Source organism: Gadus morhua, chromosome 11 (assembly GCF_902167405.1).
Source record: "Gadus morhua chromosome 11, gadMor3.0, whole genome shotgun sequence".
Classification (NCBI taxonomy): domain Eukaryota; kingdom Metazoa; phylum Chordata; class Actinopteri; order Gadiformes; family Gadidae; genus Gadus; species Gadus morhua.
In genome coordinates this window covers 4,522,637-4,543,754 of record NC_044058.1, presented here as the reverse complement: position 1 = coordinate 4,543,754, position 21,118 = coordinate 4,522,637, and the positions used below count along the sequence as shown (strand labels likewise).

At 47.2% G+C, this 21,118-nt stretch overlaps 1 protein-coding gene across 1 annotated transcript; it reads left to right on the top strand.

Moving 5' to 3' along the window:
• The first annotated feature begins 1,927 nt into the window (after positions 1-1,927).
• Positions 1,928-20,993, top strand: fam171a1 (family with sequence similarity 171 member A1). The gene is given in 10 exon segments (XM_030370901.1): positions 1,928-2,384; positions 7,064-7,291; positions 8,282-8,374; positions 9,893-10,051; positions 10,893-11,069; positions 13,971-14,087; positions 14,413-14,527; positions 16,800-16,917; positions 17,564-17,989; positions 17,991-20,993. Coding segments are annotated over 10 exon segments (2,664 nt in total). The 5' UTR covers positions 1,928-2,281; the 3' UTR covers positions 19,119-20,993.
• Positions 20,994-21,118: the final 125 nt, after the last annotated feature.

Here is a 21,118-nt window from a genome sequence, read left to right as displayed (position 1 = left end):
ATCTACTGGGCTAATGTACCTTATATCGCATGATGAGATACTCCAAACAAGGGATGAACAAAAGTCACTATCCTTCTTTCATGCAAATGTTAATGATTTTTTTACCTCCGGTTTCCAGTAGGGGGTTGGACAGGGCATTGTGGTCTATTTTGTGTCACCTGCAAAGTGAGAATGCTATACAAAACAAAAAGATTAGTTATGGTGACACATATTACACTGACTGTTAACCTAATATGTCATCATTTACCTGAGGGTTTCCAGTAGGTCACAGCAGAGGGTTGGACAGGGCATTGTGGTCAATTTGGTGTCCCCTGCAAAAATAAAAAAAAGCATACCAAACAATAAGAACAATAATGGGGACACATATTACACTGACTGTTAACCTAAGATGTCATAATTTACCTCTTCCGTCTCAATGTTTATTTGCCTCCCCTCTCTCAGTTTGTCCTCATCTGTGAGCTTCTCTCTCTAACCCTAACCCTAACCCTAACCTTGATTTATCTCTTCTTTCTATCTTACCGCTATTTACTGTTTTGAATGTTACATCATTTCCGCATACACGAGATGAGCGTAACATGGAATAGTCCATGTAGTGCAGCCTGAAGGGGGGTGCACACGGAAAGACATCCCGATGCTTCTATTGTGAAGGGATTTTTATAAAAACAATAATATACAAAATATAAAGAGGTCATCTTGGGGGCCCCAAAAGGCCTTCTATGGGGCCCGGGGCTCCAGGGTTTGTCTAAAGGCCAGTTCAGACCAAAGATTCGCCTCGCAACTGCTTGCAACAAGACTGTTTTAGAACGTCGCAGGGGAAAAGTCGCAGCAGTGTGAACTGGTCGTTGCAACGTGGCTGATGCCGTCGCAAGGAGTTGCCAGAGATTGAACATGTCAAATCGCCAGGTCCAGTTTTAGAACGCGACGATGTAGCTTTTTCTCTTCAGCCAATCACAGCACAGAACAACTTGTACGTCACGGCTTTACTCCATCCCGGTCCCGGGAAGAAGCTGAGAGTTATCGTCAGTCTCTCGCCAGCTGAAATGCAGTCCCGGAAATTTGTGTTCGCCTTTTGTATTAAAGGCCTCACCAAATCCTCCAGATGATGGAATTGGACCGGGGACAGGCGTGTAAAATTTGAGAAAGCTGACATATCCCCGACTTCCAGCTCTCTACAGAGATTGGCGTAGGCACCCTGTTTCTGCCGCTGAAGTACCCAACTGCGGCTCCATATTCTCGGCTTTCTAACTCGTCATCTTCTCCTTTTCATGATCAAAGCAACTGCAAAAACTGCGACCATTTCACTCTAACTAACATTACTACTAGGCCTGTTTATAATTAAGTTATCCATCTTAAGGTAGTAGTTGAGCCGATGGTAAACAAAAACAGATCAAACAAATTAAACTAACGGAAAATGCAATGTATCCGATTAGCGGTTAATCTTAACAAACTGTAAGCTCCGACTATTTACTCCAATGCAGAAGTAGTGGAGAATGACAACACAGTAACTCTAGCCGACTCTCAAGCAAAATAAGTCGCAAGGAGTCGCAAGGAGTTGCGAGTTGCAAGCAGTTGCGAGGCGAATCTTTGGTCTGAACTGGGCTTAATAGTACGGCCCGCCTCTGCTTATCCCCAAACATCTAAAGTTCCATTCAAGTTATTTCAGAGTAAAATGAATACAAGTGAAACAGACCTTACATATATATATATATGTGTGTATATTATATTATCTATATATTATCACTTCTACACTGAATTGAATTAATGCATTACATAGTTACCATTAAATATACTAATAAATATTAAAGAAAGTATATATGTATTTATATTTTAAGCAAAAAAAAATATTCGGGGCTAATTAAATAATATCCGGGGCTTTAGCCCGAATAAAAAAGCCTAGTGGCGCCAGTGATTGCTGATGCGTTGCTCAGAGGCTGCAGAGCTTCTTACACCAATATACACTATGTCCTGCAGGGGGCAGCAAAGCTCCATGCAGGACGTGGGTCGGACTAGGGCAGGAGCCGAGTAGCCGCCTGTTGGTGCTGCGCTGCCTGGCCATAGGTATGGGAACGGGGCTGTGTCTTCCCTGAACCTAAAACCAGCGGAGCAGCGAGAGGACTGGCGGTGGCGAAGCGGGCAGAGGGACATACATCACAGCCAAACCCGAAGCACCGCTGGCTCTGAAACATGGAGTAATCTGCTGATATAGACGCCGAGTTTGAGAAGAGCCTATTTGGCTGCTGTTACTTTTCATAATCCTTTCTATTGAAACACATCTGCAGTGATGCGGGCTGTGGAGGGGACCAGTGTGGTTGTGCTCTCCCTCCTGGGATACCTTATCTCCACGGTCGTCTCCAAAACACTACAGGAGGACAATGGCGCCGAAGGTAAAAGTCAAGTAAAATGTTATGTTTTCCGAACCAGAACTCCTGAACATTTACCTTTTACATCCTAACCCAGCAGCCTGCTAACTTGCTGGCTAATGGTACTGCTAGCCCCTTAGCTTGTGTTAGCGGGTTAGCCGAGGTAGGCGAGCATCCCCAACTTCATGTTGCGTATTTTCCCAACGCGTCCTGCATCGAGGACCATTTAATCCATCCGTCCGAGTCCACCGTTTATAACAAAACACTCACCCGAGAGCATCCTTTGTCTCTTCTAGTGATGGTAGGGATTGATCCCTATGCAGATTTTAACTGGCAACAAGTTATTAAACAATGCAGCAATGGTGACATTATTGTAATCTGGAAGACGACAGTCTATGAATGTGTAGACGTTTTTAAACTTAAATCATTCCATCAAGTGTTCCTCTTCATTGTGTTAATCTTTGATGGAGGCATGCCGCCACGGGGTCTTGGTCACCACATGATCTCCCAATGAGATCCGACGCACAGCTCTATCAGATCAACACGAAGTAACGTTATAGGAATGAAGATGTAGTATTATGAAAGTTCTGTTGTTTGTGTAATTTTAACACAACCATTTACCACAGTTATAGTTGCTTCACGTGTCCGTCCACGTGTCCATAATATTAGGCTCAGGTTAATGATTCAGGAGTACCTTAATGCATTAACGCCAGGTTAACACTGGCCCCGCGCCTCAGCATGTCACTGAAGGGCTGTTATCGCTCTACGACTTCACCCCTTCTCCTCCAGGTAAGCTGGTCAACTTCTTACCCACATGACCCTCCCTAACGACCTGTAATGCTTCTGCTCTTCTCTGGTGCATCGCCAGACTGTGCCACTGCTGTGTGTCGGCTGTAATGAGAAAGCCAATAAAGCTATGATGAATAAAAAGAAAATCTTTTGATATTAATATTTCCTGTGTCACTCTCGGGGAGGTGAGACCGACCTTCCATTGTCCCCCGGGTGGGGCTGTCCTGGTCCAGCAGAGAGCACAGCTGTGTTGAGCAGAGAGACTCTACCCACAGATATAGATCTCACTCGCATTACCCCTGCCCATAATAGGGATAGCTTTGCATCTGCACCATGGAAACCCTCGTAGCCAGGCATGGGGCTGTCATCAGCTAGCCATGTAAGCTGAGTCCTGAGTGTTTACTGCCAGTGTTCACAGTTAGGAAACATCACATTAGTAAGCCTTTGTGGTCGACTGCTTATATCATTTATATATAGTATTCAGGTATCACCACCATTGATCTCACGATGGGGAAGGAGCTGAGAAGCTGATGTGTGTTCATACAGGGTAATGCGTTCTCTAATGCAAGACTTAGGGATGTGGGGTCTTGGGTTTCGTACTGGTGGAGATAATGACGTCGGCTAATAGCTCTGCCCCCTACTGAGTTAATGGAGCGAGCAACCCACTGCTCTATAATCCTTCCAGCCAGACAGGAGAAAGGAGGGATGGATAATGATGCCACGTTTATACATCATTGTGTGTCTAGTTAAAAACAGCCGATTTGTTTTAAGTTGGAGGTTCAACCAATGTCTTGGCCGATCATTGGCTTGTCGTTCTGGGCTATAGTTTGGTGTTGCCTTGCGTCTTGGTTCGTATATGGTAGTGATATGAACGGGTCTGTGAGCTGCTTGCCTGAACACACATTCAATGGAGGACTAGTTTTACTTGTATTGAATCTAGACCAGAGTGGAGTTTGATATGAACACACAAATCTACCGTCACAGACAAGCGACTCCTGTCTAAATGAACTTACGCCCAAAGCTGTATACTATGACTGGACCAGGGGGCATACACGATGGCACTTGTGATGTAAATGTAGCCGGTATTGTTGAGTATTAGAACTTGGAGAAGTTATAATAATAGTGTTTAGGATCATGATTCCTTTAAGTCAAGTTACCATCTGCCCTGAGCAGTTAATGTCCTGGGTGAAGCCTGCTGCTTTGTTGACACTGAAAGCCTGTTTAAGACACATTGGAAGCCCTATTCACCTCATCAACCCCTCTGTCATCTGTCATACCACTAGCCTGTTATACCACTAGCCTGTCATACCACTAGTCTTCATCTATTCAGCTCACCTTCAGTATTTCATCAGTGGGATAACTAAATAACCACCACATGGCCTAACATTGGCAGAACCAATCATACAAACATTAAAAAAATGTCATTGTCTGCCTGCATGCCATACATTACTAATGGTGGTAGACACATTTAAACGTGGCACCCTGCTGGGTGGGCTGTCGTGGCCTCGGATGAATGATCTGAGTACCACTGGTCAGACAACTATAATGACCATATTCTACACTCCCTCACGCAAACACTCGCTCACGTCTCTTTCGCACGCACGCACGCACGCACGCACACACACACGCACACACTGAAGGGAGTCTTCATGCTGGTTAAAAAATGATTCCATCACTCTGTGATTTATTGGATGAGGATTGAGAGGGACCTTTTGCATTTTGTGGTGTGTGTGTGTCGGGGCTCTCCCAAAGGAGTTCCTTAAAGTGAGCACAGCTGGTATCCCTGATTATGGATCGCAAAGGAAGTGAGGTTGTGCGTTTATAAACCCAGACTCCACCCTACTGGCCCCCTGCTTTAAACCTTACCTACCCCCTCTCCAACCCACTGCCCCCCCTCTAAACCTCACCTACCCCCCCTTCACGACACTGCTTTGAAAACAATCTAAATTGGAGGCTCCATCATTCTGTTATTATGATCCTTTGCTGCGGCAGTAGCATTGTATGTTATGGAGAAATTATGGCCAGAGCCCCATTCAGAAAAGCATTTCACACTGTGGCTTTCAGGGTAATAATGTGTTGAGTTCAAGATTGACACTTTATCCAGCCAAACCTCTGCCGCATCCAAGGCCCTCTATAACTATGGCTCTGCGCTATAATCTTGTGTGGCGCTCTTTGGTGGAGCCTGCACTCATGTTGAACTCCTCTACATGGTCCAATACATAAGAGGGTGGCTGGGACTCTGAGCATGTTGCTGCTGGGGGGTTGGGCTCCATACAGACGGGGCAGGAGGACACAAGAGGCGAGTGAGACGGAGAGGATTGATGAGACATCGTTTGGTGGCAGTGAGGTGGGGTGGTGAAGGGCAAGCATTTGGGAATGGAAAAGGCAACTCTACCAGTGACCAGTACATGACGGGTCAGTGTGGGTCAGAATTGCTGGGTACATGCTCGCTCAATGATGATCTGCCCGATTTCATGCCCAGGTTCCCCCAGATTTTTTTATGGTTCCAACGATTATTTAGCAAATTTGCAATATCCTGTGTTAATATTGGATTTTACTTCCCAATACTTCGAAAACGCGAACATTAAACGTGTTCAATATTGAGTGTGGGGGAATCCCGAGGACAGCCTTGAACGCAGTGAGTGGATTGTCTCGTGGGAAAGCTAGAATCACGTGGCCAATAGGGAGCCACGCTGAGTGGTACTCTTGACAGAAGCCATGGTGGACAAGGCGAGAGGGTTACGGCTGTGCACTATAGAGTCCAACTCACGAGGCAACATGTACAGCCCATCTTTAAGTTCCCACCATCTCCCATTGGGGCGGCATGTGACTCAGGAGTTCGAGCGGGTTGGCTGGTAACTGGAAAGTTTTCAGTTCGATCCCCGGCTCCTCCTATCCGAGTGTCGACGTGTCCCTGAGCAAGACACCTCACCCTTACTGCTCCAGACGAGCTGGCTGTCGCCTTGCATGGCTGACACCGCCGTGGGTGTGTGAAAGTGTGCATGAATGGGTGAATATTAGGCAATATTGTACAGCGCTTTGAGTGGCCACTGGTTAGAAAAGCGCTGTATAAGTGCAGTCCATTTACTATATTAACCGTTATCTCCATGACTCGGTCTTTGTTCTTTAGGATGTCAGCCATGTTTCTTGACACCAAAGACACGTTTATGATGTTGCGATTGGGGAGTGTTGGGTTTTGAGAATCAGGAGTGTGTGGTGTGCTGTGTCACCTCTATTGTTAGGTGTTTGTGTGCTCTCAAACGTTTTCTATATGAGAAAAGAGTATTCTGAATTCTGCACACTTGGCATTTAAGCGGTGCTAGTTTAGAAAGTACTGCACTGCAGTCAGAGAGAGAGAAGGGGGGGGGGTGGTTGGTCTTGTATTAAGTAGAGGAGTAGATTACTTGAGATAAAAAAAGGTATTCAATATCCATGAAAGACCCTCATTCACCCGAATTGCCTGTTCCACATGCATAACAGTAATATATAACCCTCCCTTGCTGCTTTTATGTTGTTTGTGAAATCAAAAGAAAGTTCCGGTTGACTTGTTCATACCTGCAAACTCCATCATACAAGGTGTTTTATTGCAGTTGTTTACCTAACAGTTCTTTCCAACGGCTTCTTTGAGAGAGGGAAGCAGTCCATTGTTTCAGAAGCGAGAGCTGCTGACCACAGACCGGGGAGCAGTGAGAGGGCCATCCTTATTGTGATTGGTTGGACTGTGGAATGGTCCTTTAAAGTGTTGCCGGGGTTTAAACTCGCAGCAACAAAAGGAAATGCGTTGTTATCTCAATGTCGTCTCGCTCCTTCAGCAGCGCGCACACATTGTATCATCCGACTTCACAAAGACGGTCCTCACAACAACAAACACACATTGGTCGATTATTTGATTTGTTTTGTGTTTCTGTCCCCAGAGGTGACGCTGAAAGTTCACCTGAGCGATGCCAGCACCCGGCGGCCCCTGGGAGGGGCCACCATAGAGCTCTTTAGCAACCACACCTCTGTCGCTGTGGAAACATCGGCAGCCGAGGGCAATGCCTACCTGCGCTTCCCGTACCGCCTTGGGACATTGCTGGTCGTCACCGCAACCAAGCAGGGCTATGTGCCAAGGTCCGCCCCCTGGACCCCTTCCAGACTCCCTGGTGAGTGTGTGTCGTGTTCTCTGTCCCTTCTCTTTAGTATGAGTATGTTCCATTGATGGCCAGCGCTGAACTTAATCTGCACATTGAGGCTGAAGGGCTATTGAATTTAGGAAGTGCTTGCAGGTCTGTTTTTTCCATCTTACCGGCTGTATGTGAATCAAAAAAGTGTGATTATAGAGAGGTGGGTTTGTGAGGGGGGGGAGAGGGAGAGAAAATGAGTGAGTTGCACCAGGTGTGCGAGCTAATGATGAGTGGATTGTGCCATTACTAATTTATTACAATGGATGCCAAAACCCAGCAAGGGGGACTAAGCCTCTTTTCTCACACACACACACACACACACACACACACACACACACACACACACACACACACACACACACACACACACACACACACACACACACACACACACACACACACACACACACACATTGATCCAAGGGCTCCGCATAAGTTTTGTGTGTGTGCTGAGGCGAGGTGTGCCAGGGGGCTGGGGGTGTTATCATAAGCCAACGGAACGGCGGCCAATTGGATTAGCACGCTAGCAACTCTGAACAATAGAGGGATGGAAAGAAGGAAGGAAGAGGAGTGAAATGAAGTATGTCAGGTCGGCCTCGTGTCCTGCACCGCGCTCTGGGACAAAGAAACTACTCCTAAAACCTCCAAGCACAAAATAAACATCAGCTTGGAACAAACAAGTCTACATGTACTTTAGAGTTCCCCTGCTCGGTGGACAATATCTGGGGCAGAAGGTCAAAAGGTCATGAAGTGTTGTTTATGCTCCGCCCTGTCCCATGACTTCACTCATTGGCCTCACACACCAATGAGGGCTGAGGATTTACTAAATGATATATAATACTGATTGAGACCTGTGTCTGTTGTTCTCGGTTGGGCCCAAGTGGTTTCCGAGTGCCAGGCTCTATTGGGTTGCTTGGTGTGGACTCCTGCATGGTCGTGTGCAGTGTGGTAATGTGTGCTGTGTTGCAGTCTTCTCCTCTCTCAGCCTGGAGCTCCTGCCCGAGAGAACCGCCACCCTGATGGTGTACGATGACGTCGTCCAGATCGTCTCTGGCTTTCAAGGTGTGTGTGTGTGTGTGTGTGTGTGTGTGTGTGTGTGTGTGTGTGTGTGTGTGTGTGTGTGTGTGTGTGTGTGTGTGTGTGTGTGTGTGTGTGTGTGTGTGTGTGTGTGTGTGCAAATTCCCCAAAGTGTGCATATGCCTGCTTGTCCTTGACCCAAGTGACCCCCCCCACATTCAACAAAATGAAAAAATAAATAAAAGGGCCCGCCCCTTTTTTTAGTCTGAGCTCCTAAACGGAGACATCCGTCTAGGGATCGTTTTCCTGGCTGGCCTCGCTCAGCTCTTTTGTTTAGGAGCGTGTAATTACATTGGATAAGCCCCCCTCCCCAATTACTTTGAGTAAAAAGTGTCTCTTTTGTCCATGGGGTCTGTTGTTGTCTCTCTATGACTGATAGTGATGGCGGTCATTGGATGTAGCGGAGGGGAGTGCGAGTGCACTCCATGATTAGTGATCCACACCGGCCAGCGGTGCACAAACACAATGCATATGAACCGGGCCGGGGGGGGCCGAGCGTAGAGCACACGCGCCTGGGCGTTTGTCCCCGTGTTTTAAACCAGGGGCGCCCTGGGGAGAGATAAAGCCAGCGACAGAGGGAGGAGACTGAACGGGGAGAACAGGGGCGGAGGAGGTGGAGAGTGTGGTCGGTGGGCAGGGTGGAGCCATAGAGAATGGGGGAGTGGGGGAGGGGCGGGACACTGTCTGACAGAAGGAGGAACAGACGAGGAGAGGAGGCCGGCCGGGGGGGGGGGATGGAGAAGGACAGAGGAGTGGGGGGGGAAAGAGAGTGAATGAGGGGTTATTTTTGTAGACCAGACTGGATGGCTCTTGGCAACATCAGTCTTCAATCAATGTTTTTACACGGAGAGAACTTAAGTTAAAGAAGGGCATATGAGCTGACACAAAAATCATTGAATATTTGCATTTCTATTTTCATTATATGATTGCATGAACACACACACACACACACACACACACACACACACACACACACACACACACACACACACACACACACACACACACACTAGCTGGCTTTGTGTCTCATTGCCCAAGAATGTGCTCTCGGGCTCCACTGGAACCGCCATGACATCACCATAGTGAGTCCAGCGTAAAGCAGACAGAGGGCTATATGCTTTATGCTACACAAGGTGAGGTGGCACAAGATAATGGTGGGAGAAAAGTCATTCCTAAACCACAGTGAAAGGGGAATTCCTAGCTCGGGATATAATTAGCCTTGTATCATTGTCTTTAAGGGGATCGATCCTTAAACGCCTCCATTAAGCCAGCTCACAAGGCTTTCCTTTACAAAGGCATTAGGAAGAAAGATGGCCACCTCCCCATATCTGGTAAAACCGTGTGTGTGTGTGTGTGTGTGTGTGTGTGTGTGTGTGTGTGTGTGTGTGTGTGTGTGTGTGTGTGTGTGTGTGTGTGTGTTCCCTGTGCTACTTTGAAAAAGTCTGTTGTATTATTTTGGCCTCACCCTGTCTGTCTGTGTGTGTGTGTCTGTGTGTGCTCCAGGCACCGGGCCGTGGGTGCAGTTCCCGCGCAGGGCCCTGACTCTCCCTCCAAACGTGTCCTACGCCAACCTCACCGCCCTGCTCACAGTGGCCAGCTCGCCCACACAGCTCCAGCACTTCCCCTATCTGCAGGGCCTCGGCCTGGGGACCAATGCCACAGGTGAGACCCCCCCACCCAGACTAGTGCTGAGCTTAAGGTGTGATCCTGTTTTCTGCAGCAGGCAACGCTGAGTAAGGAATAAATAAAGCAGGAGAGAATGAGGCTGAGGATGACTGGGGCGGAGGGAGAGGGAGAGAGAGGGAGGGGGAGACAGAGAGAGAGAGAGAGAGAGAGGATGACAGTGGATAATGCTGGAAGGGATGGGAGGGGGAGAGATCGAAAACCAAAAACCTGGAGAGGCCCCTCTATCTGACCTCCTGAAATACAATAACGTGTGTGTGCTCTCCCTGTTCCTCCATGAGTCTCCCGAGTCCTTCTTCAGGGCACAGTGTGACATGTATGAGTGTGTGCATGTTCAGGTCTGCACACTTCTGTGTGTGTGATAGTAGGCTGTTCCATCTCCTCATGATCGAATACGCCTTAAAGCTCCCAACCCTCCCTTGCCATGTCCCCGCTCCCACCTCCTCCTTTGTGACAGCTCTTGTCTCCAACTCCCCACTCCCTCCCCCGTTTCCTTGTCCTGCCACTGCTGCTTTGTTTCCCTTCCTGTCCATCCTTTCCTTGACAACTCTTTCTTCTGCACCATTTAATGCCCCCCGCACACACCCCCCCACCCTGCCCACCATCAGACGCTCTAGCCCACCCCCCTTAAGCCTCAGTCCATCGATCTGTGTGTGTGTGTGTGTGTGTGTGTGTGTGTGTGTGTGTGTGTGTGTGTGTGTGTGTGTGTGTGTGTGTGTGTGTGTGTGTGTGTGTGTGTGTGTGTGTGTGTGTGTGTGTGTGTGTGTGTGTTGTTCTAACACCATTTATTCTGCTGCTGCTTTTCCTGTGGGTCGCACAGAGATTGAGAAGAAATTAGAGTTGACCCCTGTGGCGGCCATCTCTGTTCACCTATTGGCCAGCGACGGAGTGGAGCTGCAGGTCCATGAGCCTATCACCATCTCCGTGCCTCTGCCAGCTGATTGCGGCCTGAAGGAGAATGATCACATCCCAGCGTGGAGATTTGACCCCCATTTGGGTAAACGCACACACATTCACACACGCATGATTGAGTACACACACACACTATCACACAATCACACTGTCTTGGCTCAATTTCCTAAGCAGCGATATTTTGAGGGCTTCCTATTGACTCACCGTTGTTTGTGTGTTTCTTAGTCTCTGTGTCCATTGTGTACCATTCATCACATGAAGGTCTGGGGTAGATAAGATGCCTAGACTTCCACCGACTTGTTGTTGTGAAATCAACCAGTAATACGGTCGGCCAACACAAACGGCTCACAGTCCATGCAGAGCTTGCAGCGCTGTAGCCGTTTGAAGAATATAATTATTAATACGCTTATTAAAATTTCCCCAAAAAACAAACTCGCAACAGCACATTAGGTTCCCGATTAATCTATCAGAAATGTGCACAGAGCTGAGTGTGGATGGTGTTAGGCAGCTCGGGGTCGGAACCTTGATGTGTAATCTCCTGGCTAGCGCCCGGTCACACTAAAGAGACTCCATGGCACCGGGCCCATGCAGAGCATCAAGCCCTGAGCCGGGGCCCTCCTCCGGGGTCTTGCGGCCCTGAGGGTCTCCCGGCCCTGGGGGTCAGCCTTCCGGCCTTCCGACACCCGGCTCCTCCGGCCCTCCCACTGCCCGGCAGTGATTTGCTGATGGACGGAAGCCAAATGCGATGCGGCCTTTCTCCTTGGCTTTGTCGATGGAGGGTAATTTGGGATCGATGTTGGAGATCAATAATGGAACCGTGGGCCTGCGTGACCATTAGAAATAAGACTTGTGTTTACTATATTAAAGAATCTGGGATTGGTTTTGAATTTGACAAAAGGTTCATTACCTCCAATTTGGAAGAGTAACTATAACTCTACATATATATGTGTATATATATATATATATATATATATATATATATGTTCTCAAGAGGAAAGGGAGTTGATATTTTTATTGGGAACAAATGGTCTTTTAAGTCATTGCATGAAGTCTACCAATTGTATACTTACAGACAGTTTTCTTTTGAATCTGAATGTTATATATACTTCAGTGCATTAAATGATTTATTAATATTATATCACAGGCCAATCAGAAACATATAATCTCAAGTTTCTGATGGCCTTTCAGGATTTCAATCCTAAATCCAAGCACAAACACTAGTAACCCAGTGAAACAGGCTTTAATAGACCACGGCCACACATATATAGCATGGCAGCACACACAGAGCCTCTAGCTGGATTTCCACAACAGACACAATCGCTAGCCCCTTCATTCGAATAGGCCTTTGTTTCCTAGCAACCAGTCAAATAAATAGCGCAGCAAAATGGCAAGCTTCCAAGTGGATTTTCTCCAGTGAGGAAGTCACTGTGTGGTGTGTCTGAGTTTTTTTTGCACGCCAATGTGCGCATGATCTGAGTAGAGATTCGAACAACTGCGTACAGTGCTTCAGACACAAAGTATAAAACAGTCTTCTGAACGAGACACTCGAGTCAACCAGTTTCTTAGAGGATGCAGGAAAACCTCCAATGTTTATTGTGGAAACCTGTTCTACTTGTGCAACTGTCAGTCGTATTGGCATCGTTGAATGTTTTGTATGACAAGGAAGGATGAGGTCACACTTGAACATATCAAGTTCTCTTCCCCATGCTGTGTCTGCAAGGGGATTTAGTTTAGAAAACACACGGCCCAGAGAGCAGGGGAGAGCACAGATGTCCACAACTCCCCTAGCTTAGATTGTTTTCTGTAAATAACAAGGCAGAAGTTGGATGATATGGACTTTTGGTTGCATGTATGGGCTTTTGGGCTGGCAAACAGCTGCTGCCAAGTTCTCCTGGGTTGAGTCGCAGCGTGTTTAAATCTCTCTCTCACACACACACACACACACACACATACCACACCACACCATACACCACACCATACACCACACCACACACACACACCTGGCCCCATTCCAAATAGGTAGACTAGCACCGTATTTAGTTCTTCGTGTGTGTGTGTGAAGGTGTATGTTTGTGTGTCTGATGACCAAGAGGGATAGAGTATTGGAGGAGGGTGCTGAGTCACTCAGTTGTTCCTTCTCTACCACATTCCCATCTTGTCCAGTATTGTTGCTTTATCTTGTTTCCATCGCTACTCTTTTTCCCCCATCGTTTCCTCCTGATAATATTTTTCCCTCTTCTTTATTCCTCAGACTTTTCTCTTTCCTTCCCTTTTCCCTTTTCTTTCTCTGATGCAGATGCATAAACACACAGCTCTTTGCTTGACGTTGCTATAAATAACCGAGGCACCTGGCTCTCACGTTCGCTAGACGAGGGTCACAGATCTGAGGGTGTGTTTTGTTTCCTTCTAATCTTTTAGTGTTAAACAATCAATCAATCCCGCTGGTTATTTTGTGACGCGGACCCCGGTGCTGTTATTAACGCTCTGACGCCGACTGGCTTTCAACACGCGATCCAACCCATCGACTCTTTGTGAATACTGCCCCCCTGTGGTGAAATGTGGAACTGCAAAAACATTTGGCCTTAGTATTTGAACGCTTCCAAGATGTTACTACTCGGATATTATGAGCGCTCCAAGAATTTTAGGGGCGGAGTCTAGTTGTTGGTGCCTAAATATCTTGAAATGAACAACTGCAGTGTAGTTAAGCACGGTGATGTCAAATCTATTCTTGGTTGATAAGAGCCAGCTGCCCATTGCAAGGTTGCTATTCAAACAAGCCTTTTAAGAACTGACTGAGAATGTGTCTGCCGGAAACATGCTGCCTGATTCTCAAAGTGTGCCATCATGCCTGCGTGTTCTGGGTCTTTGGTTGGTCATGCATCTCTTTAAACTTGTTTCTCTAATGTGGTTTTGGCCTCACTTGGAAGTTCCTTTGGTTAAAACTTCTGCGAAATGACTAAGTGTATGTTTGTGTGCGTGTGCACAGGGGCCTGGTTAAAGAGCAGTCTGGGCTACGTGCAGAGGGAGGGTCAGCAGCTCAGCATGACCTACATCGCTCCTCAGCTGGGATACTGGGTGGCGGCTATGTCCCCACTGCACTCCGGTGAGCAGCTCTTCCCACACTGTCCCAGTTACGCCATCGATCCTCACTCTCCAAACACTCGCCCTGAATCATGGTTTTAATCACGACTGTATTTTAAGTGTTCAAGAGATATATTTACACTTCTACTTGATATGAGGAGTGGCGAATCATTGTAATTTAAGCCGAGGCATGTCAGCTAATTTTCCAACATTTTGTTTTTCATAAGTACTTGGAACTTGGAAGCAATAAATACAGTAAGAGGGTGACCTTGTGCATTTGACACCAGCAGTTCAGTGTCTCCATCGGCTCACCTCTGATTCCCTCTGGTGTCTCTCCTCTCCCCCAGGTCTGCTGGTTGCCAAAGACATCAGTACATACCACACTGTGTTCCTGCTGGCCATCCTGGGCGGGATGGCACTCATCCTGCTCTGCCTGCTCTGCCTGCTGCTCTATTACTGCAGGTGTGTGTGTGTGTGTGTGTGTGTGTGTGTGTGTGTGTGTGTGTGTGTGTGTGTGTGTGTGTGTGTGTGTGTGTGTGTGTGTGTGTGTGTGTGTGTGTGTGTGTGTGATCTCATAAAATGGTAAATGTGATGTGGAGGTCGTAAATTCACAAACTGGAGAGAATCATTTGTGCACTTATAGTTCAGCATTGTCATTTGGTAATTGCCAATTTGTCTTACGATCAGGCTCTGGTGTGTAGGAGTTTACCCAGAAGCGTATCACATCTGCATTTTCACATCATTCCCAAATGGAAGAGCAGAATGATGATGTCATGTGTGGACAGACAAAATCATGAATTTTAAAACCATGGTACACAGCTAGTGCTGAATGCAGCTTCACACAGTGAAATCATTTGGCCTCAGAGCCGCGTTATGTGCAGCATGGAAACAAAACATTATATCGTGGTCTAGACTTTTTTTGTTTATTCAAAGTTGCTAGCCTGCTGACAAATCTTCCAATAGTTAAATAGAAACAATATTCCTCTAAAGCGATGGATTTAATTTGATACAAGTTATATTTATTTTAAGTTTCTATAGAAATACAGTATATGTATATGAACACATGCCCATCCAGTGTTTCCCCTAGGATGGAGTTGCAGCAGCGGAGGTGAACATTTTATTTTCTGCTCGCAATTAATTTTTTGTGCACACATAGCGCACCCTGCCGGGAGGTTTCTATGTGTCTGCCGGCAACAGAAGGGTGTACATACAGTACATTTGTGCACAGTAATGAGCCGGAGAAATATGGAGAGATTAAACATATTAGAAGTATAATCTTTAAAACAATTATTTACATTTATTTAACAAAAAATACATGATATCAACAACCACCCTATACAGTAAAATCACATAACACAAATACTACATCAATCGAAAAGGTCTGTGCCTCAAACCAATGCATCTTCCCGCCCCTTCCCCTCTTCCCATCACAAAGGTTATAGTAGGACCATAAAGAGGCCATGCCTCTATTGAACAAGTTTTGGGGCTCTAGAGTCAATAATGGAGAAACTACTGAAATTGTTGCTAAAAAAAATGTATATCGACATTTTTGCTTAAAATAAATTCCTTAAAAATAAGTAGATATATTTTTCAAAACTAAGACCATAAAGAGCCCATGCCTATATGGATAACTTTTGGTGATCTAGAGTCAATAATGGCAACGCTATTGAAATTGTTCCTAAATAAAAAATATTGATATTTTTTTTATATTTTCCAAAACTAAAGGTTGTAGTAGGACCATTAAGAGGCCATGCCTCTATGGAATGAGTTTTTAGGCCCTAGAGTCAATAATGGCGACGCTACTGAAATTGTTGCTAAAAAAAATGTATATCGACATTTTTGCTTAAAAGAAAATTCCTTAAAAATAAGTAGATATATTTTTCAAAACTAAGACCATAAAGAGCCCATGCCTATATGGAAAACGTTTTGGTGATCTAGAGTCAATAATGGCAACGCTATTGAAATTGTTCCTAAATAAAAAATATTGATATTTTTCTATTATATTTTCCAAAACTAAAGGTTGTAGTAGGACCATTAAGAGGCCATGCCTCTATGGAATGAGTTTTTAGGCCCTAGAGTCAATAATGGCGACGCTATTGAAAGTTGACCATTGTGGTCGTTTTCAGTTTTGCGCTTTGCAGACGGTCCCTAAGCTCGCGGCTGAAAACCGACAGCTCATAGAAGCCAATGCAATTCACCGTTCGCTAAAGACGGCTCGTTTGGAAGAAAACAATGCTGTAGCTGGTTCTTTAGGTAACTACAATCAATTGTGTCACAACGATGTTTCACTGATGATCTATTGAACCGCAAATACAGAATCTGCCAATTTATTTGCAACTTTACGGAAGTTCCTCTCCGTTTATATGTGTGTGAATTTACCTCGGTAGCGCACGGAATGTTATATTACTTTGCGTAGTGCAAAACACTAGAACATTCGTAATTGAAAGAGATAAGCTGAAGCTCTCGTCTCCTCTTGTTAAAAAAAAAATGCAGCAGCGGCGGTCGTATTTCAGCAGCGGCGTACTGCCGCTGCTAGGTGCATATAGGGGAAACACTGCCCTCCCTTGAATTATCATCAACTTGGACCCAATTCCTAATCCATTTTCACATCCTGCAATAGAACGTATTCAACGTATTCAATGTGTTCTGATAAATGGAAAACAAGAGCCAACATGTCCCCAGCCTAGCTGTGGGGCTCTTAGTGACACAAACCTTTATCTCTGCCGGTGGTCAGGCGGCGCTGTGTGAAGCCACGGGGGTCCCAACGGAAGCTGACCCTCTCCTCTGCTCTGGACAGCAGCAAGAGGGACCAGGCCACCTCCATGTCCCACCTTAACCACATCAGCAGCGAGGTGAGCGCCACTGACGCATCTCTAAGACTCCAGGGAGGGTAGCCGTCCCGAACACTTATCCATCAGTTCACTCACGGTCGTTCATGTCATTCAGCAGACGTCTCTTTCCTCACAAACCAACTATTCGCGCTTCTGCTCCTATACCAAAAAGCCCTACCTACTAATAATCACAGGCTGCTAAGGTTATTTACTCCATGTGCATTTCTGCGCATGCTCTTAAACCAACTTTTTAGTTTTATGATCATTTGAAGCTCCCCCATACAATCAAAGCAGTGTTTCTTCATTGAACGTACATGGGTCTTGCTCCAACACCAGCGCCGCGCTGCAGCCGCGCTATAACTTCCAGCACTGCTCAAAGCCTTGGTAGGCCTCGCAGCACCACTCATTACGACTCGTTATATCAAACAGAAGACGGAAACAGAATATATGTATCTACATATATATCTTTATATCTCTATCTCTCATCTATATAAAAGTATAGACACTCCCTTGTTTCTTCAAAAAGTACCGTACTAAACCGAAACCCATGACCCCAAAACCGTGATATAAACCGAACCGAATATTTTCTGAATCCCCCCCCCCCCCCCCCCTAGCCCGTATATCGCATTTGAATGAATACCAATATTCTTCATAATGTATTTTGTAGGTGGAGCTGGTGTCTACGGCGACTGAACCCGATCTGACCACGCCAATGCTGAAGCCCTCTTCCTACGAGCAGCAGAACAACCACCAGCAGCACGACTTCGTCTCCAGGGGCAAACTCAGCCGCTCCTCCCTGGCCGACAACAGTCGACACGGCTCGTCGCTCGGCAACCTGACGCCGCGGAGCCGCGACTACCGGCAGTCTGTGGACTCCTTCCCCCAGAAGGCGGCCGTCTGCGCCCCGGCAGACAGGGGCTACCGCCAGTCGTACACCTCCGTCTCCTCCTCGGCCCACCACGTCTCAGACGGCCTGTCGGCCCATCAGGTGAAGGCGCTGGCCGGCCAGATGGGCAGCGGCAGAGAAGGGGCCTGCCTGTCACCGTCCTCCCCTCCCCTCACGCCCAGCAGGGCCGATGTGGTGGAGGGCCGCCCCCCCCGACTACCTCTTGTCCCGCTCGGTGGACCACCTGGAGCGGCCCGTCCCGCCCCTGCTCCCGCGGCCGGGCCAGCTGCTGTGCTGCGGCTCCCTGGACCTCCTGAGCGGCGGGGACGGCTACCCACGGGTGCGACCCACCCTGGTGATCCCGGCCCACTACATGCGGCTCCCAGGGGAGCACCCGCTGTGCGGCCAGGCCCTGCTGCTGCAGACGGACCAGCAGAGCGACCTGGAGGACCTCCAGGCCGAGCTCAACGCCTCCCACTCCCAGCAGCCCCCAGGACAGGCCAACGGGGGCTGTGGGCCCGGGCCCGCCGGGCGGGGCGAGCGGGAGGAGCTGGGCCTCTCAGAGTCCCTCTCCATCCCCACGGGGCTGGGGGAGGCGGGGGGACTGGTGGAGATCAACAGCGAGGACACGCTCCTGGCTGAGAAGACTCTGATGGCGCTGCGGGGAGGGAAGCCCCTGCCACACCCGCGCGCCTGGTTCGTCTCCCTGGAAGGCGACTCCAACGCCCACATCCGGCACTCCTACATCGACCTCCAGCGGGCCGGCTGCCAGGGCAACATGCCAGGGACGGGTCCGAGGCACGGAGACAGAGGTGTACGAGGTGGGGGAGGGGGGTGTGTTGGTGGTGGCAGACGGCGCAACGCCAACTACACCAGCCTGGACTCTGGGGTGGATCTGAACGAGCCCAGACTGGGCCGCAAGGGCCGGGAGGAGGAGATGGAGGACATCGGGGAGAGCAATAAAGACACGTCGAAGAGCCCGCCCCCAGCCATGGCCACCTACACCCAGCTGGTGTACGTGGACGACATGGAGCGGGGAGGGAGCGAGGGGGAGTCGCCCCAGTCCAGCCCTCAGGACAGCACAGCGGGAGACCTGAGGTCGGACGAGGTCAAGGGCCATGCAGATATCTTAGAGGAGGTCATAGCCCGGTCCGAGTCCCCATCTCCCACCTCCTCCTCCTCAGTGTCCCCTCCTCCTCCCTCGCCCCTCCCAGAAGGAGAGACCCTGAGGAGTCCCAAGGACCTGCTGGCAGCCTCTCCCGATGACGACGGAGACAAGAAGAGCCCCTGGCAGAAGAGAGAAGAGCGCCCCCTGCTGTCCTTCAACCTGAAGTGACCAATGCCAAACTGCTTGACCAATGAGAAAGAGCGGCCTCTCTCCAAAAAGCCTCCATCACATGAAGGATTGAGCGTTTGATTATGAATCCCCGGCCCTCCCGTTTTACATAAGCACTGAGAAAACATAAGGCACTCTGAACTCTCTCCGATGGGACAATTTCAAACAGTGTTAACTTCCTGGTCACTGTTGTTTCAAAAGGACCACTGTAGAAGTTTACTCTCCCCCCCCCCCCGGTTCTCAATGCCCCCATGTCACGGAGTTATCACCATGCCACAGAGACACATGGCCCAACCCATCATCAGGCACAGCCTTACCAAGAAATACTCCTTTTATTTTATGCACAACAGAATTTATGCCTTTTTTGTTGCTTGTCTTGCGGGGCTGATTACTAAACCATGAAGAAAAATGAACGGAGGTTAGTTTGTGTGTGTGTGTGTGTGTGTGTGTAGGAACTTTTCTATTGAGCCATATCGTCCTCCATTCCTAAATGCTGTCTGAGGGAGAACACTATGATGATGGAGGGCAAGCTGTCAGGACCATCGACTCATGTTTCATCCATACAAAGCATTGCAACAAAATGGATACAAAATACTTAAGCCAAGTTAATTAAGCCAATCCGAGAGAGGTCCCCTGTACGTTTTCACAGGAAAAGGGTTTGTTGCCCCGGCGTTTGTTTGTTAGTTGTGAATGTTGGATTTCTGCAGTGAGATTAAGGACGTGTACAATCATCACTTTAGGCTCACCAAAGCTGAATCACATACTGCGACATGTTGTGATGCACACTGCTATGCTAAGTATGACCAACCACTATGGCTAGGCTCTAAATACATTTTATATTCTTATTTTTTTGTATTATTATTATTGTTGTTGAACCACTGACTCTGGCATATTATGCTCTGAAGGCTATGCATCACTTTTATACAGTTGCTTGAGATGCCTCTTTTGTAATTATTATTACCCTTTTATTTTGAATGGCCAACATGAAGTATTTTTTACATTAAGATAGGCTTTTTGGGGTTTTATCCATATATGTTACACATTCTTTTGACTTGCCTTATAGTCGGAATTAAAATCATTACAAACGATAGATCCCAAAAACTGCTTTTGCTTGAGCTTACTGCGTCTTTGCTTTTTTTTTCTCCCTTGTCTTCCAAGTGCCTTTTAAACAAGTTGACTCTCCGCATCTGTTTAGTGTTATACCGTTATTTATTTCTCACCTTCCTTTGCCTTCAGCTTTTCTCTGCTACCTCACCCCACCCCATCGACAAGTCCCCCCGCCCCTCCTTTCACACCCCTTTCTATGATGAATGAAATTATGCACCTAACCACTATTTCACACAAACTACACTCCTACTCTGAAAGGCCTTTCTGCTAAACCAAGGCCTCTGAGATATTGTACATGTATAGCTTATGCAATTCCAATGTAGCATGGAATCAAGCAAAGATGCAATGTGACAATAATAAATTGCAGATGTTATTTTTTTCAGTTGTGTCAATGATAACTTGAATATTTGTGGGACTAAATGATGTGATGTATATTTTCATTCATGCATTGCTCCAGACTAAGAATTTTCTTTGAGTCGAAATAACTACGATGGCAAAGAATCCAGGTTTGTGTAGTCATAGAACTGATTACAGGAATAGTTTGTTTGCGGGTGTTTTTTATTCTTGTCAATTTCCTTTCACTGCCCGGTCTAGTAATCTGTGATCTAGTGCTGGGCTACAAATGACTCTGCGCTCTTTTTGTATCCGAGAGCAACCATTAAGCCAAGGGTTGTGTTGCACTATATTTGACTGACAACACCCTGTGTGTGGTTATTGGTTGCTTGTTATATTGAAAGCCTTTTATCCGAAATAAACAGCAAAAAACCTGTCGTGTGTGTTATTGAACAAAATGTGGAATATGTACGATTAGATTAATAAACAGTTCTGGTTATAGAACGTACTCTTTTGTTCAATGTATTCGGTCATAAAGAGTTTATGTGGGCGCATCCATG